Source organism: Anolis sagrei, chromosome 2, assembly GCF_037176765.1.
Source record: "Anolis sagrei isolate rAnoSag1 chromosome 2, rAnoSag1.mat, whole genome shotgun sequence".
Lineage (NCBI taxonomy): Eukaryota > Metazoa > Chordata > Lepidosauria > Squamata > Dactyloidae > Anolis > Anolis sagrei.
In genome coordinates, this window is record NC_090022.1 from 71694159 (window position 1) to 71711634 (window position 17476).

At 38.7% G+C, this 17476-nt stretch overlaps 1 protein-coding gene across 1 annotated transcript; it reads right to left on the reverse strand.

Annotated features, from left to right (window-relative positions):
- Nucleotides 1–1536: 1536 nt before the first annotated feature.
- On the reverse strand, nt 1537–17014 carry LOC132769142 (high mobility group protein HMGI-C-like). Its single transcript, XM_060765790.2, has 6 exons — nt 16660–17014; nt 15744–15879; nt 12565–12648; nt 10284–10331; nt 7084–7156; nt 1537–5019 (listed from the first exon to the last, which is right to left on the reverse strand). The coding sequence occupies exons 2-6, from the start codon at nt 15834–15836 to the stop codon at nt 4976–4978; spliced, it is 342 nt and encodes a 113-aa protein (XP_060621773.2). The 5' UTR covers nt 15837–15879; nt 16660–17014; the 3' UTR covers nt 1537–4975.
- Nucleotides 17015–17476: the final 462 nt, after the last annotated feature.

Below are 17476 nucleotides of genomic sequence, written 5' to 3' on the forward strand. Positions count from 1 at the left end.
CCGAAAGGTTAGCGGTTCGAATCCAGGGAGCAGGGTGAGCTCCCACTGTTAGCCCCAGCTTCTGCCAAACTAGCAGTTTGAAGACATGCAAATGTGAGTAGATCAATAAGTACTGCTTCTGCGAGAAGGTAACAGCACTCCATGCAGTAAAGCTGTCTACATGACCTTGGAGGTGTCTACGGACTACCCCGGCTTGTCGGCTTAGCAATGGAAATGAACACCCCCCCCCCCACCTGAACGAACAACAACAAATGCTATTACAGACTATCAGTTCCCAAATGCCCTCCCCCCCTATATATGTACACACATGCACACATAACACCTTCCTTTATCTACCGAAAATCAGAGGCTTATCTAAGGCCCCTTCTACACAGCTGTATGAAATCCAGATGATCTGCTTTGAATTGGATTATATAGCAGTGTAAACTCATAATCCAATTCAAAGCAAAAAAAGTGGAATATCTGCCTTGACAGTCTGGATTATATGACAGTATAGAAGTGCCCTAAATTAAAGGTTCCCAGTAGCATGGAATGTCCCATTCTGACAAAACATCCCTCCAAATTTTGCCAAGCCCAAAGAATGCCCTCCTTCTAAGATCTCAAAGCCTAGGAAGTCTTGTATGGGTGAATAGTTCCATCAGATATCTTGGACAGAATCGTAAAGCATTTTATAGGTTATATATGAACATCTTGAATTCTGCTGTTAGCACTGTTATAATAAGGGAGTCATGTTCTTGCAATGGGCTGTAATCAACAATCCAGCTTCAGCTCTTTGGAACACTTCGGAGTGTTTTTCGGAGGCAGACATAAAATGGGTTGCAATGATCCAGACAGAATTCTGAGAACCATTTGCAATGTCTGCCTCTCTGGATAATGTTGGACTAGAACTCTCATCAGCCCTTGACATCATAGTCAGTGGTGAAGAATGCTGGATGTTGCAGTTCAGCAACATTTGGAGGGATACTCGTAGACCATTATACTACTCTGAACACACAATTTCCCTCTAATTTTGGACGCTAAGTAATATCAAGCCTGGTTTGTACTTGGGAAACCACCAGGGAATACCTGGGATTTTCAGGCTGGGCTGGGAAAGAAATATCTGAAACATTGCTGATAACACTAAGTTAGCCTGTGTAGTATACAATCAACATGAAACCTCAGTCATTCCTAAATATTTGCTGAATATGTCTCTTTGACAGAGGGGATGCATGCACGTGGGTACGACAATTGCATTTTACATTTAAGATGTGCACTCTACATGAGTGCAAAGTGTAAACATAACAAATCTATAAGGGAATAGCTCAGGCTGGCATGTTTTCCACTACCACCTCTGTGTTCTCCCTTTGAGCCAGTTTTTCAGCTGGACCATTTTTCTATGTTGGACTGTCCCCATTCTCGTTGTATAAGCGTAAGCTTTTGTCAGTTCAAGCATTCAAAGCTTAGCTGTCTTATGATGTGCAAATGTCCTGCACTCCCACTGTGCTTATCATATCAAGTAGGAAAGCACAAAGTCCAAACAAACTGGAAGCCCAAAGGTGGTGTTGGAGATACAAGTTTATTAACAGTAAACTCAAAGAACCAACCTTGCAAAAGGCTTTTATAAAAATATGAAAAGACGAAGATCAGCTATCGGAATAGCCCAAACTTTTAGACCTCAGATGAAAGTGGTCCTGGCTTTCTTCTACATCATCGCAAACAGTGGCATTTTAAATACATTAAATTCATTTGATCTTGACTGTTTGGAGCTTGCTGCATTTTAAGATTTCAACTTCAGAAGAAAGTCCAGGCATCTTTGGGTATATTTCTTTGGTCTAGGTTCATATGAAAACTCTGCACATGAATAACAGTAAAACATTCAGAAGAAAAAAAATCAATCATATGCCAATTTATTAAAGCTACAGCCCCAATGCACACAAAAGGTGTATATAAGTGATTCACGGGAGCAAATGTTTAAAGACACAGGAAAACAAGTATTTAGATTTGGTTTTGCTGGTACAATTTATAGGCTTGTTATAGAAACAACTTCTATTGAAGTTGTTGGGGAAGATACCAAAAGAAAGTAAAGATGAAAAACAATCAACAGAAGGAAGAGTTTCAACTTCCTGCAATCCTGGAACATGGGCTCATCTAATGCTGTTATAAAAGGTACTGCCTCAAGATGAAGTAATAATCATTAATTAAATGTTGGGCTATAATTATTCATTATTTTTTTATTCCTGAAAGAAGAAATAATGGTATTAGTAATTTTCACTGTGAGACAGTCTTCAACAATGGTGTGGTTTTTGAGAGACCACCATATTTCATTGTGTAACAGAATAAACAGTTCACCCACCCAGTTCAAGCCCTGCTCCCCCGACTCCCTATGTCGCTTAAAAGGTTAGATTATGTACAAGCGAATTAGTGTGCTTTCTTTTCTTCTGAAAAGAAAGAAATGCATAAGCACGTTCATAGCCTACAAATTAGTTAGAAGCAACATGATCTTGGCAATATGAACTTTATGGCTGCCCCATCCAGGCTCTGTATCTGTGGGGCCCCTGAAGTTGAAAATTTGATCCACATTTTACATAACTGCAACCTACATGAAAAAGAAATGAAAAAATATTTATGGCCTTTCATTTGCAATAAAATAAGCTGGGATACAGCGGCTAAAAACTCATTTTTGTTGGCTGGTTTTAACTCCATTCTGCTGACACAAGTTGCCCTTTATTTGTTTAAAGCTGCTAAAAGGAGATCAGAGTACATAGATCAGATAGGGGTGCAGTGTAGGGGAGACGAGGATAGTTGATGCATATATCTATGGCTAAGCTACATTGGTTTTAAGTTGATAAATTCCTATATATTTGTGTTCTATTTTAATAGGACCAGATGTATGTTGTATGTTGTGTTTGCACTGTCTGTTTTTGATAAGACCAACTGGCTAATCAATAAAATTGTTGTTGTTAAAATTCTCATGTGGGGTTTTTTAAATAGAAAATAGTATTTTCTACATAAAAATGGCATTCTGTTTGAAACACATTTTCAAATAATTTTGCATTTTGATTTTGAATATTTTTCAGATCTCTAATTAGATATCTTTAAAGGATGATGGCACAAATACACCAAGGATGACATTTTCAGTGCTTGTTAGGGTTCAATGCTCCTGGTGCAAATGTCACTCTCCCTTTTCTAGTTGTATTCACAGCCAAGGCAAAAATACAATATTCTGGAAATGTGTATATGAAAGACACTGGAACCAATGTCTTTCCTTTCCCAGCATGTGCCCTAATAAAGGGAGAAAAAAATATGGCAGTGCTTGAGATAGTATGCATCTTTTGTCCCCAGCAGTCTTCTTCCTCTCCCACCAAACATGCTTTGGATCGATAGGCCAGACATCATCAATTCAATCCCCCATCTCACACTCCACTGGATCATTGTGTTATACATAATAGCTATGTGGAATCTCCAAATTCAAAAGAAATGGGCTCAGAGACAACATCAGTGTGTATGAGAGGAACAGATTATTGCTGTGCAGTGGTCCCTTGGTATCTTCTGGGATTTAGCTCCAGGATCATAGAATCATGGAACCATAAAGTTGGAAGAGACCTCATGGGCCATCCAGTCCAACCCCCTGTCAAGAAGCAGGAACATCGCATTCAAAGCACCCCCTTTGATACTCTATGGATACCAAAATCTGTGGATAGTCAAGTCCCATGATTTACAGTGGTGTAGAAAAATTGGTGTCCCTTAAAATGGCAAAATCAAGTGGGTTTTTTTCTTTTTTAAAAATATTTTCAAGGCTTGAATGGTTGCATCTGTGAATAAGTAAAACCAACTGTACCTTCAAGCCCTGTTTACAGACTTCTGTAGAGGTATTTAAGCATCCATTGTGGAAGCAAAGAGGCTATCCCAAAAGGCCTTTGGTTCAATTCCGCAAGGCTCTTTCTGTGTTGACATAAACTGAGAACACTTGAAGTAGCATTATATCACATTTCTATAGTTTCTCAGCGGGGTGTGGTGTAATAGGCATCATATTTTCATCACATTTGCTCTCAAACCAAGCCAAGAAATTCTCCATTTGTTCTTTGCTCACACTTTGAGGCTGGTTGAAACCAATCACCCGATGGTTCTCCCAGTAGAGAAAGTTGTTTAAGTCAGTTACGCATAGGGGGCGGGGTCAGAGGAGGAACTCAAGAAATTCCAGGCACAGAATTGATTTAAATTCCCTTGAAGATCTAACCTAGATAGGTTTCAGGTGCTCATCTGGGAAAGAACAGTTAAATGCATAATTCTAAGTAATTCTGGTTGCGGTACAACTTCAAGTCATTTCCAACTTATAACAACCCAAATGAGAACCTACAATGGAGTTTCCTTGGCAAGTTTTGCCCTGAGATTTGTCATAGCCTTTCTCTGAGGATGTAAGAAAGTGACTGCCAAAAATAATCCAGAGAGTTCCCTTGGCTGAACGGTAGTCGAAGCCTTCTCTCTGAGTCCTTATTTTACACTCACATAAATAAAGCCTAGAGAGGTTGTTTTCTATGTGGTTCAAATCAGAGCAGAAAATTATCTAAGAAGACTTTCAAGGAAGGAACCTAAGTAAGGCTTTCCAGCAAACATAATTAAGATCATGTGTCCTTGCTTTCTGGGAACATGATCATTCCCCACACAACACAAGGTACAAAGTGAGGATAAAGGTTTGAAAAGAACAGCATGTGGGCTACATTTTACACAAATGCATGTGAGATCTCAGAATCCCTTTTCAGTCAAAGCCTACTATTCAAAAAGTGAACCTTTTGAGAAAGTTAGAGAACTTTGGTGGGGGACAAATACACAAAGTGGCATCAGTAATGGAGGCAGGGGGAAATCAGGCACAGGCTTCATTTTGCATGGGTTACATGGGCAAAATGACAATTCTACTCCTTTTACTTCAGTGACAAATCAGCAAGCAGAATGCTGCTGCTGAGCCACAGCCAAGGAGGTGCTCAATGACCTCCTGAATTCAGTCATTTGTCTTGGTCCGGTGGCATCCTTTCCCAGATGTACCTAGAGAGAGTGAGATGAAGAGTGAATTAGAGTACAGAGAGTCCCTGAGTTACAAACATCCAACTTACATATGACTCATAGTTAAGAATGGGGATGAGACAACATGTGAGAGAGAAATCTACCCCTCAGAAGGGAAATTCATTCCTGAAGGAGTTATCATGGGGAAAAGATGTATTCCCTGGAGCTTTCTCGCCAATCCTTGCTCCCACAAGAAGCCATTTTTTTCAAAATCCAATTATTACTGGGAGAGAAAGTGAGGTGAAATCTTCTGAACAGGGGCACAAACAGCAAAACAAACACCATAAGAGTGTTAACCCTTCCCTATGCTATCAAAAGTGTGTGTGTGTGCCTGGAGTTACACTTAAAAATGTACCTGTTCTGATTTACAAACAAATTCAGGACTGATAACAACTTTGTCATATTTGCCTCTTATAGAATCCTGGATTTGGTAGTTTTGTCAAAGGCACTAGAGTTCTCTGTCTGAGAATCCTAAATACTTCATAAACAGCAGCAAATAAGTTGCATGATGGATAATACAGAATGGAAAAATAATGGACAGATAAAAGGTTAGGCTTCTTCATTCTCTTGTGTTCCACATTCCAAAATCAATATATCTGTGTGTAAAGGACACCCAGTTTCCCTAAGTGTCTGTGATAGATTGTCAGAATGATGCCATTTTGACATCCCCACGATGCCCCAGAGCAAAGCAATGTGGGAATGAAAAATGAATGAACAGTTCTAAGAAGCTAACTGCAGATCTTATCAATACAGTTGCTGTGAGTCTGCCTGCCAAACTTCCACAATGAAGATGTCAATGTTGATGTCTTAGGACAGTCATGTAAGTTTTTGTGTGGCTGATCATTTGCCTCTTACATGAAGCAGACTAAAACTATTTGCTTGGATTTTTATATCCTCAAACTGCCCTGTTTAGATCCATATTTTTATTACTTTTATTATATTCTCATATTTGGGTCCATATTACCCTTTAGGTCTACTTTGCTATCAGCTAGGAGAGTGGGTCTCAGAGCCCTTCCACACAGCATATAACCCAGAATATCAAGGCAGATAATCCACAGTATCTGCTTTGACCTGGGTTATCTGAGTCCACACTGCCATATAATCCAGCTCAAAGCAGATAATGTGACATTTTATACAACTGTGTGGAAGGGGCGTTAGTTCTTGGTCATCCAGATGTTTTGATTTGCATCTCTCAGAAGCCCAGCAAACACGGCCAGTCATCATAGAGTTTGGAATTTAGTGGCAAAAACACTGGGAGTCTCAAGCATATTTGTTGCTACACACCTCTGCCCTGTCCAAGAGAAGACTTGGCACCTACTAACATAGTTTTTTCTGACATTCTAAGCAGCTGTATTAAGCGTTGTCATTTATATTTCTATCAATCTTATTGTGTAGGATAGGAATATGTATAGGTGCGTAGGTGGATATGAATGCGGTTATTCAGAGCAGAGAAGTGGAATGTGCAGCACGCTGAAGCTGTTGTTTAAAGTGGCATGAAATATCTATTTAAAAAACAGGTTTGACAGAGAATTGGGTAGGAAGTGAGGCCATCACAAAGGAGTCTGTGGCTGTGCTGATGTCACCAGGCACCTTGGTGGGGAGAAGTGACACGACAGCAGAACTGGAAAGGAAATGGATTCAAACAATTGAGGTTAGACACCTCGGAATTTATCAAGTGGCATCTCCACTCACTTTCATACAAATCAAGACAGCAGCGCTTGACTGTTTAACAGTCCCCAGTTTACCTGGTAACCTAACATGTTTAAGAAACTTAACAGCATGTAAAAAGGAGATGCAAAGCTAGTGATATGACGACTATTTTTCCTTTCTGGCTGCCTGAAAACCATTGGCATATATCTTATTTCTGTGGTGGAAGCTGCAGTCCTTCCACCCCAGTTTCAAAGCAGAGTTGCTCTGAGGACGCTTGCCATAGATGCAGGCGAAACGTCAGGAGAAATGCCTCTAGAACATGGCCCTATAGCCCGAAAAAACCCACAAGAACCTAGTGCTCTTCCCATTGTTTTTTTTTTAAATTGTCACACAAACCTTCAGTGGCAGGGCATACATTGCAACTTGGGTCGTCTCCCCCTTCCTGATGTTCTTCTTCCTGGACAACAAGCTGCAAGGGTGTTAGGGGTGGGGAGAGAAACAACTGCTAATAGATAATAAAATTTTAAAATGCCCATGCAACAAGAGGTAACAACTTAATATCAGTGAATGTTTCTTAGGCCCCTTCCACACAGCTGAATAATGTCCCACATTATCTTTAACTGGAATATATGGCAGTGTGGACTCAGATATCCCAGTTCAAAGCAGACATTGTGGGATTTTCTGCCTTAATATTCTAGATTATATGACTGTGAGGAAGGGCCCTAAGATCAACTTGTGACAGGCAATCTAGATATAGGATACCAAGATTTTATAGAATGCAATGAAGACGGACATATAGTGCAGTAAATAGCAATGAGCATGGAGTCTGAGTTGAATCCAGAGATTTGTGACACCTTACATTTTGAGGAATTTTATTTTGGTGAAATTTTAAGGGGCTGCAGCCCATTTCAATAGATTGAGTTACAAATACCACTGTACTTCTTGGAGAAATTAAAAGTCCTCTATTTTGCATCTAAGATATATTTGTTACCATGTTTTGTATATGAGGTAATAGGTGATGGGAATTTTTTTTTCTCTGCCTTGGATCTTGGAGAGTTATTAAAAGTCAAAACAGGTAAGATTGTGTAGTTGTACAAGGACTCTAGACTGTGTCTAGCTTAACACAGTTAGTGTAAACACTTAACTTACGTAATGGTCCTGTTTTATGGAATTGTAGAACTACCATTTAAAGCTTTTTAGTAGAGAAATCTAAGTACATTAGAAGTCTACATACAACTAACAAAAGATGAAGCCGTGACAATTAAAGAAGGATCAACCTGCAATAAGTAGGCAGAGTGGAGACACTTACCTGTAAATGTAATTTAAAACCACATAAATAGAAGAAACTACAGTACCCATCCATTAGATCTTCCATCAAAATTCAGTCGACAGGCCAAAGACTACCTGTATAACAATGGGTCTATTTGCATGAAAGAAATTTAGCACTTTGATTCCACTTTAACTGTCATGGTTCCATCCATGAGGCCTTTTCTGTGGCTATTCACACACTTAATAGCTTACTCCCTAGGGAGGTGAAGATGGTCTATCAGCACATGCAAACTTTTTAAAAAATTCCAACTGTGTTTTATGAACTGACTTCAAGGGGTTTTAATAATATACATTTTACTTAGTTTTTGACCTTTTATGGATCTTTCTTAAATACTTCAATTTTATGGATAGTTTAATTGCATTGTAGCAACTTTCACTTGTGCTACATATGTCCTCACAAGTGCTCTTCTGTGTTTGCTATAATCCCAAAGATGGTGGAAAGGTGGGCTGTGGATGTGTGTGCGAGTGCATGTATGAATAGTATCTCTTAACTAAAATGCTTGGGACCAGAAGTATTTTTGATTCTGATTTACTTAATTTTTTTATTTTGGAATTCTTGCATATACATAATGAGATATCTGGGATATGGGACCCAAGTCTAGACACAAAATTCATTTATGTTTCATATACACATTGTACACCTAGACTGAAGGTAATTTTATGGACAATATTTATAGTATTTTGTGCATGAGATGAAGTTGGTGTACACCGAACCAACAGAATGCAAAGGGTCATTATCTTAGCCATCCATTTGGACAATTTTGGATTTTGGAGTATTTCAGAATCTAGTTAAGGAATGCACAATGTGTATGTTTGTTTGTGTAGAAAACTCCTCCACTTTATTGCCAGAGTGTTCTTAGGAAATACTCAGAAGTGCATTGGGGATCAGATGTGTTCGTTCTTGGACCAGTCCCTAAGAACCCCTTGGGCTAAAACTTTGGTCCAGATAGGAGAAGCCTCTTCTGTTTCTGATCTCACATTTTTGCCAGCCACTTGCCAATAGGTTGAAAAGTTGCAAAGCTGTGGGGTGACTGATGACTGAGCCTTTCTCCCCTCTGCCTTTCGTTGATGGCAGTTTAACCACAGGGCAGACAATGTCAGCAGGTGTTGTAGAGTTAGCCACTATAGCAGTTCTGACTCTTCACTTAGGATCCTTAGCAACTCCAGCAACCCCTGCCAATTTGTGGAGATGTGTGTGTTTAAAGGTTATTTTATTTTATGAATTGGCTATTCTAAGAAAACAGGCTGTCAATGTTTAAAACAGAGAAGAAACATTTTGCCATTTGCCTTCCTGCTTCTGACTGATAAGAGATCTCCCTCTGCAGGTGACTAAATAATTGTATTAACAGGCTGCTTTGAAACAAGAGCAATTACAGCCAAGTCTTTTCTTCTAAGAAGTCTCTTCTGTCTCCACAGGCCAGGCTTGTTGAGTTTTCACAAAATCTATGATGTAATGCAGAAAAATTATTGGGCATTGTGGGCGGTAAGAAGACTAACTGGTGAAAGACTTAGAGTGTGCACTCTTGTGTATATTTATTTGGAAGTAAGTCCCACTTTGAGTTTTATTCCAGTATTAGTGATAAGCCAGCTTCTTTCACCATGAATAAGGGAAGCGGGTTAGCTTTGGTGGTGGAGGAATCTACAGCTTTATCCTCTGAGAGTTCATCTAGACCGGTGATTCTCAACCTGTGGGTCCCCAGGTGTTTTGGCCTACAACTCCCAGAAATCCCAGCCAGTTTACCAAGCTGTTAGGATTTCTGGGAGTTGAAGCCCAAAACATCTGGGGATCCACAGGTTGAGAACCATTGATCTAGACTTTAGAATTAATGCTATTTGATACCACTTTAACTGTCATGGCTCAATGCTATAGAACCATAGGAGTTATAGTTTTATAATATCTTTCTTCTTCTCTCCCAAAGAGTGCTAATGCCTCATCAAACTATAACTCTCAGGATCCCATAGCATTTAGCCATGGCAGTTAAAGTGGGGTCAAATGACAGTATAGATACAGCCTAAGAAAGGCCTGGGCAAGAGGCTGCTATTGTTTTTGCTGTGATCTTCTCCACACCATCCAGCGCCTGCTACCTGAGGTAATTACCTCACATTGCCTCATGCAGATGTAACATCCCAGATGTCACTTGCCTTCCAAGTTTTACTTCTGATTAGAATGAGAACGATGCATATAATCACTCTTGAGCCTTCGTCTTTAAATGATTCTTAGCTGGGGAGTGCCAAACACAACCGAGTTTTGATTCTATTCAACTCACCCATTTTCGTGGTCTTCCCCTGGGCCTTTTTTCAACTGAAGCATGCACCTGTAATAAATAATAAGAAAAAAATAACCACCACCTCAGGAAACACATTGTCTTTATAACCAAAGTACTCAACATTCTTAAAGTTTTCTTGGTGAGGAGCACCTGGTGATAACAGGGAAGGGAGAATAACACTATGTAACAAAATTTGAAGGATTTTCTGTTCCTGGTTTGAAAGTGGTACTCCTGCTTAATTGTGTGGCACTTACTTTGAAAGTAGTTGTTATATTTCAGAAATTTTGTTTTTGTGGCTGCCACAAACTATGTTGAATTGGTTGAGACTTGATGAGATATTCATTGATAAACTATAGCAAAATGTGCTATGTTTTTATGATAGAGCCAATGAGAAAATGACATTTATAACCCAGGAACAAAAATCATCTTACATAGTTTAATTATTTAGTAAAAGAATGCAGTGGAAAACTGAGAGCAAAAGTTGACACACAAGAAGTCAAAGTAAAAGTGGGAGATGGCCAAGAGGGTAATTTGCTACAACAATGGAGGGAAGAATGAGCATGAGGTTTGAGGAAATCCTGGTCAGCCCCCCCCCCCCCCCCCCCAGGATGCCTTATGGGAATATCTGTCTTAGCCATTTTATTTAAAAATCTTCAAATTTGTCCCAAGAATGTTAAGCCCAGAGTACTTTGTGAAAAACATGGCTAGACCAAATCCAGATCCCCAAGACTGCTTAGTGTCAGCTCAAGATATGGGGGAAGGTATCAACAAGAAAACTATGAGAGTTTTTAGTGCTTGTGCCAACCCTAGGAAATCAGTGAGGATAAATTATAAAAAATTTCTAAAGTTTGACTGAACCTTTTGGTCAATTCTGAAGGATACTATCCATTGAAAAAATCTTACCATTTATTATTTACAGGAAGACCAAGATAAAGATCCAGGCTTTGAGAATCAGGAGGCATATAGAAGTTTACAGGTAAAAAAAGAGTCCATTTAGTGTTTATTGAAGCAATAGCTGGTGTAGTGAAGTCATTTGATCATTGGATTATGATACTGGAGACCAGGGTTAGACCCCTACTCATAAAACCCATTGGGTGGCTTTGACCAAGTCTTACAGGAAGGTAATGGTAACCTCTTCTGCATAAACCCTGTGATAGGGTTGCTCAGGGTAGCCACAGCATGGGAATTACTTAAAGACACACAACAACAACAAAGAAAAAAAGGAAAAAGTGTCCCAACTAAAACATGGGAAATCTCCAAAGTGCATTAGACTCAGGTCTCACATAACGGAAATCTTGTCAATTGCCTTGAAATGAAGATAAATAAGGGAACCTGGAAGGAAGAAGAATGGCAGCAGGAGAAAAATACCACTGAGATAGTAAAAATGTGGGGGAAATGCAATGGAAACAACAAGAGAATGATAATAATGAGGACAACCACCATCATTTTGATCCAGAGCAGGCTGTTGTTAAGTCAAGGTTGATTCAGGATATCAAAGAATAGTGTATTAAAGAGTACACAATGTTTTGGGCCATGGGGTGCCCCTCCACCATTTGGGGGTGAATAGCCCCGCATCCATTCAGATCACAGGTTCCCTCAGGATGCTCCTGACATGACAAAAAAACAAACAAACCAGGTTCCCTCAGCTACATTAAATTAATAATAATAGAGAGAAATTATATATTGTGCAATTGGACAAAAAGCAATAGCTTTGCAATGAATACATGACACTGTGCTATATAAGTGGAGGAAACAGCCAATGAAAGAAGAGGCAGGACTCAAAATGGAAGGAATTGTGTGAACCTCGTCGCTTGCAAAACTTTCACTAGATACAGGAATGAGAGGAAGCCAAAGAGATAAACTAAAAATGCACACACATTCTTCTCTCCTGCTACTACTCCTCCATCTGTAGGAAGAGATGGGTTGAGTAATGAACAAACGAATATGAATATAAAATATGTTTAGGAGTGTGTGTGAAGATATACAATAAATAAATAAAATTACTCAGTTTATAACTGCACAGTACAAACTGTAAGTCACAATATGGGACAAGATCAACAAGATATAAAGAATTTGTGGGAGGCAAATACATTAGTCCAAAGTCTTATCAGATTTTCCATACAAATAGAAACCAGTCCAGATTTGATTCCATCTCAATGATATTCTTACATTATGCCATGTTTCTCCCAAACAAAAGCTAGAGTATTTGAGAGAATAAAAATGCTTCTTCCCCTTTAGTTAAAAGCTATTGTATAAGTTTCAGCCACTTGTCCCCTCTTACCATCTGCCCACTACCAGCACTCAGCTTTTTGCTTCCTTTTGGTCTTCCACGTGGTTTCTTTGGTGGCAATGGGTCAACAATCTCCTGTTTGGACAGAGAAAGAAAATTGACTTCCACGGTAAATAGCAGCATGGTGCAGTGATTTTGGACTTGGGCTTCAGGGGGCCAGGGTTAGAATTGCCACTTGGAAACCTACTGGGAGATCCTGGGCAGGCTGCATTCCCTCGGCCTGAGAAGAAGACAATGGCAGACCTCCTTCATTATATATTGAGGCTGCCATTAGTCCAAATTAGCTTGAAGGAACTTGATAACAACATTAGAGCAGAAAGTCTATGATGATGGATTTTCTGAGAGGATACACAGAGACCACATACCCACACAAAACAAAATAGAAATTCAACAGGTGCAGGAAACAAGTTGATTAATCCAAACTATTTTAAATTTCAAACATTTCAAGAAATAAGATTATCATTTGAATACAAAGAATAATTCACATCTTCTACAATTTCTTAGGTCCCTTCTACAATGTCATATAAATCCAGATCATCTGCATTGAACTGGATTATATGGCAGTGTAGACTCATGTAATCCAGTTCAAAGCAGATAATGTGGATTCTCTGCTTTCATAATCTGGATTATATGGCAGTGTAGAACGGGCCTTAGATGACTAGTTCCAAAAGATGTCAATAATTCCTAGAATGATAGCTGACTTTTTGGGGAGTTTGTCAAAATTCAAACAGGTTTTTATCTTACTCATGTAACAGATTGTTGGGTGTTAAATCTTTTTTCAGAACTAAAAAAGACAAACAAGAATTTTTACTCAGTGGGAGAATTGTAAGTGGTATATTGGATTTTGGCTTTTTATTATATTCTTTGTGTATCCTGTCAGAAAATCCATCATCCTAGGTTTTCTGTTCTGTTGTTGTTACCAAGTTACATTTAGCTAAGAAGCATTTATTTAAATTTTAAAAGTGCTAGCATGAACGCAATCTTTTTAAAAAGCAAATGAACATGGAGCAGAAATAAAAGGAATACTGGGGACTATCAGAAATATAGTTATTTTCCAATTTCATTATGCAGATTTTAAATTAAGAAATGCATTTCTTAATTCAAAATCTTTCAAATTCTTTTTAATGTTACATTTTTAAAAACTCACAATTCAAAACCTATGTGCTTTAGAAACCTTGGCATCTCTGGATTTATAACTTTCTATTTCTACGTATAGTTGTGAAAGTTCAACAGTGAGGAAAGCTGACAGGAAGAAAATACTTAAAACATTATGCTGGAATTCTATGAATATTATATTCAGAATGATCTCATAGCCACAGGACTGAGTTTCACCACCTGCATCTGACAAAATATGTATTCTCTAGAAATTTTCTAGGTCCTCCTGGGTGATTGTAAAGTAACTTCCAGTAGAAGTAACTCATTTCAATAGGGTTTACTATAATTCATGGTTTTCTGTGGTTTGTACAGGAACATATCCCTTGCAGATATAGGGATTGTATTGTAATGTGAAAATGATCAAGAAATAGTTCCTAGAACAAACTGACCCCTGAAGCACCTCTAGAAGCAAATACAAACAAACTAAGGCTATTGTACTTTGGACACATCAGGAGATGACATGGTTTATTGGTAAAGTAGTGGGCAGTAAGATGAGAAGAAGAATGCATTACAGGTGGATGGACCCTGAGTTTGCAAGTCCTGAGTTATTCTTGATTTCTGGAGACAATTTAGTCCTGCTCTTGAATGCATTTATTTATTTGGCAGGTATACAATAGCTTTTAACTAATGGTGACAGAAGCCTAAAACCTGCACTTTATAATCACATTTTACCTCTCTGGGTATTTTAGACTGTTTAATTAATTTTGATAATTTTATGGCCGATATGAACCGATTTGGGATTATTTTAATGGGTTATTTTATATTGTCCATGACAGATCTATAATAAATCTGTTAGAGCTGGAAGAGACCACATGGGCCATCTAGTCCAACCCTCTGTTATGCAGGAAAAGCACAAAGTACCTCTGACAGGTGGCCATCCAGCCTCAGTTTAAAAGCCTCCAAGGAAGGAGCTTCCACCACATGGTGGAAGCATGGTTTCCTGTTAGTTTTAATTCTGCAATGTTTTGCCATAACATAAGAAGCAATCACAGCTAACCCTTCAGGTTCTCTGTAACAGACAAACATTCATATACTAAGAGAATTTCCACCCCCTGACTTTTTTGGGTAGCCGAACAATGTCACCATAGATAAATAAAAGGGAAATATGAAGCAAAGCAGTAATACAGGATTTTCAGAAAGACAAAAACAAAACAAAGACAAAAACAAAAAAAACCCCCAAAACCCCAGAACACTTTAGGGGGAAAAAGCATATGCATTGTGTAAAAATATTAGCAGAGGTACAAGCAGGCATGGTTTCTTGTTGCAATTGCTATATGTTGTTTATTTTCAGAAATATGAAAACAAAAAAACCCATAAAAAATAAAAACAGCAATACAAAAACAAAACAAAAACAAAACAAAGGCAACAACAAAAACAACTATATGTTGTTGTTGTTGTTGTTGTTGTTGTTAACTGCTGTTGCTATGGTTGTGTTGTACAATTTAAGTGTGGCTTCCATCAGTCTTAATCAGTTTATCTGAATAAATATTCATTCTTCTATGCACTACTGAAATACTATTTTGTAATAATCAGATGCATATTTGTTATGATTTCAATATTGATCAAATACATATATTTTCCCTGCCCACATTATTCAGATATGCAAACATCATCATTATAGTATATAAGCTTCTTTATTGCAAAGACATATCACACCAGAGGAAAATGTGTTCACCTTGTGTGCCTACGTGGGTCTGCTTGCATTTTTGCAAGCCATCTTTAGGATTTAAGAACTGAGATTTGAGGTAAGATACATTTCCTTCTTCTAAAATTGAACAAATCATAACCCGAATGGCCAAGTTCAAAACCACCAAGTTATTTTCTGCTTACATAGGTGAGTACATGCAAACAAAAAGCTTTTTGGACCCCAGATTGGAATAATGTAATAAAATCTCCATTCTAGTTATTCTGTATAACTCTGATTATGCCATATAGGGCATTAGCACCCAATACCATATATCCCAAATTGATAAAAAAGCAGAATATTGAACAACTAAGTGGATGGATGTTTTTACCTGTGGCTGTTTCCTTGGTCGCCCCCTCTTTCTTTTTGGTACCGCAGTCATAAGAGCTGGTTCTGGTCCCACTGGCTTTCCAGCATTGCTCATAGTGGCTTCTCACGAGTCCTGCAATGACTTTTCCTTCTGTCTTCTAAAATAACAAAAGAGCTCATGACCTTCCTGCTTCTTATTATTTCTGCTGTTAGCAAAAAATGCCACTCACCAATGACATATACACATTGAAATTAGAATGCAGTCACATCTGTTGCAACATTGCCTTCTAGATAATTCAAGACTTTGGAGGTTGCCACTGCCAAAGGAGCCTTAAGATAACATCTCCATGTTATCCTGCCTTTTCCTTTTCTCCATAACATATTGTCATCAGCCTCCCCTAATCATGGCCATGAATGTGATTTAAGCCCAACAAACCTAAATACTGTCTCATCATAGGGCCAAATTAGGGAAAGAAAATTGGGGTAGATAGTCTTATAAAACAATCTGGTTAAAGTCAAGGAGCTGAACATATTTGTTTGAAGCCCATAGAAAATCTTGAGCAGGGGCTCATAGTAAGCTAGGGCACAGGGTTGGTGTCAGTGTTAGAGGAGCAAAATGTCAAACCAGCAGCAGCCGTATATGTGGGAGAAGTGTAGAAGATTTTATCAGATATTAGCAATCATGGCTAATTGCCATTTCTCCAACAAAAACACACTTTTCCCCACCCAGAATATTGAGCTTCCTGCAAGGTCCAAGACACAGGAATCTGTTAAATCTGTCACTCCTGGCCTCCCTCCACATTCCAAGAATATATTAGGAACGTTGTTGGATTCCTGATAGGTGATTGCTCTAATACACAAGGATCTTTCCCACATATGCATTTGTGTATTTCAAATGCAGATTTATCAGTAATGCCGAACGCCTGGAGCAGACTTACCTGTTAAGAAGTTAAGTTGCTGCACTAGCTTTTCACCAAGGCACTCAGTCATCCAAACCAGTGAGGAAGAAAAGGGAGAAGAGACTGAGAGAAATTCAATGAGTCACTCCCTTCCTAGCATGAAGAGGAGGAAAACTGTTTTCAAACATTCATCTCAGAAGCCTTACAAGTTGCTGCACCAAACTGTACTTGGTTCCCAATTAGTGATACAGAGAGGAGACTTGCGATGGCAGTCATGAGCTGTGGTAGCAAGTGAAACTTTCTAAAAGGCAAGTTTTAACTCAGCTGTAGTCTTGCAGTAAACTGACAAGAGTGGAGGAGGAAATCCCCAACCAGAGATAACCTGCTTTTTCTGCTGCCCTGTTACAAATAGTCAGTTTCCTAGAGAGAGACAGTGATATCAATAGAAAAAATAGTATGTTTTCAACTATTAGCCAAGCATACTACAAGAAGTGGGTGCTTTGCACTTTCATTTCTTTCTCATATGAAGAAATGAAACATCGTCTGGCCACCAGATGTGGCACAGCAATTCTGGGTCTGCATGCAAAAAAATTAGGGGCTTTTGCTGTAAGTCAGAATTGAAACAAGACACAGGACTGGAAACTTGCTGAAACTGAAGTTCAGCTAGATTTACTAGGGATCAAATATAGCCAAATATACGAGGTACTGATCTGAGTCTTCAAGGAGTAGCTATGTTAGTCTGCGGCAGAATAAAGAGAAGGGGAGAGAAAAATGCATCAGCACCTTTAAGATTATCTGGATTTTAATTTTGCATTCATGGATATGAATTTATTTCTGCAGATGTTCACTCTGGGTC

Bases quoted from the DNA above. Each gene is read 5' to 3' on its own strand.
- LOC132769142 (XM_060765790.2), bottom strand. From the start codon at position 15,836: ATGAGCAATGCTGGAAAGCCAGTGGGACCAGAACCAGCTCTTATGACT. The intron at 12,649-15,743 runs GTAAAAACATCC...CTGTCCAAACAG, and splicing joins GACCAAGGAAACAGCCACAG to GAGATTGTTGACCCATTGCC. The intron at 10,332-12,564 runs GTAAGAGGGGAC...TATTTATTACAG, and splicing joins GTGCTGGTAGTGGGCAGATG to GTGCATGCTTCAGTTGAAAA.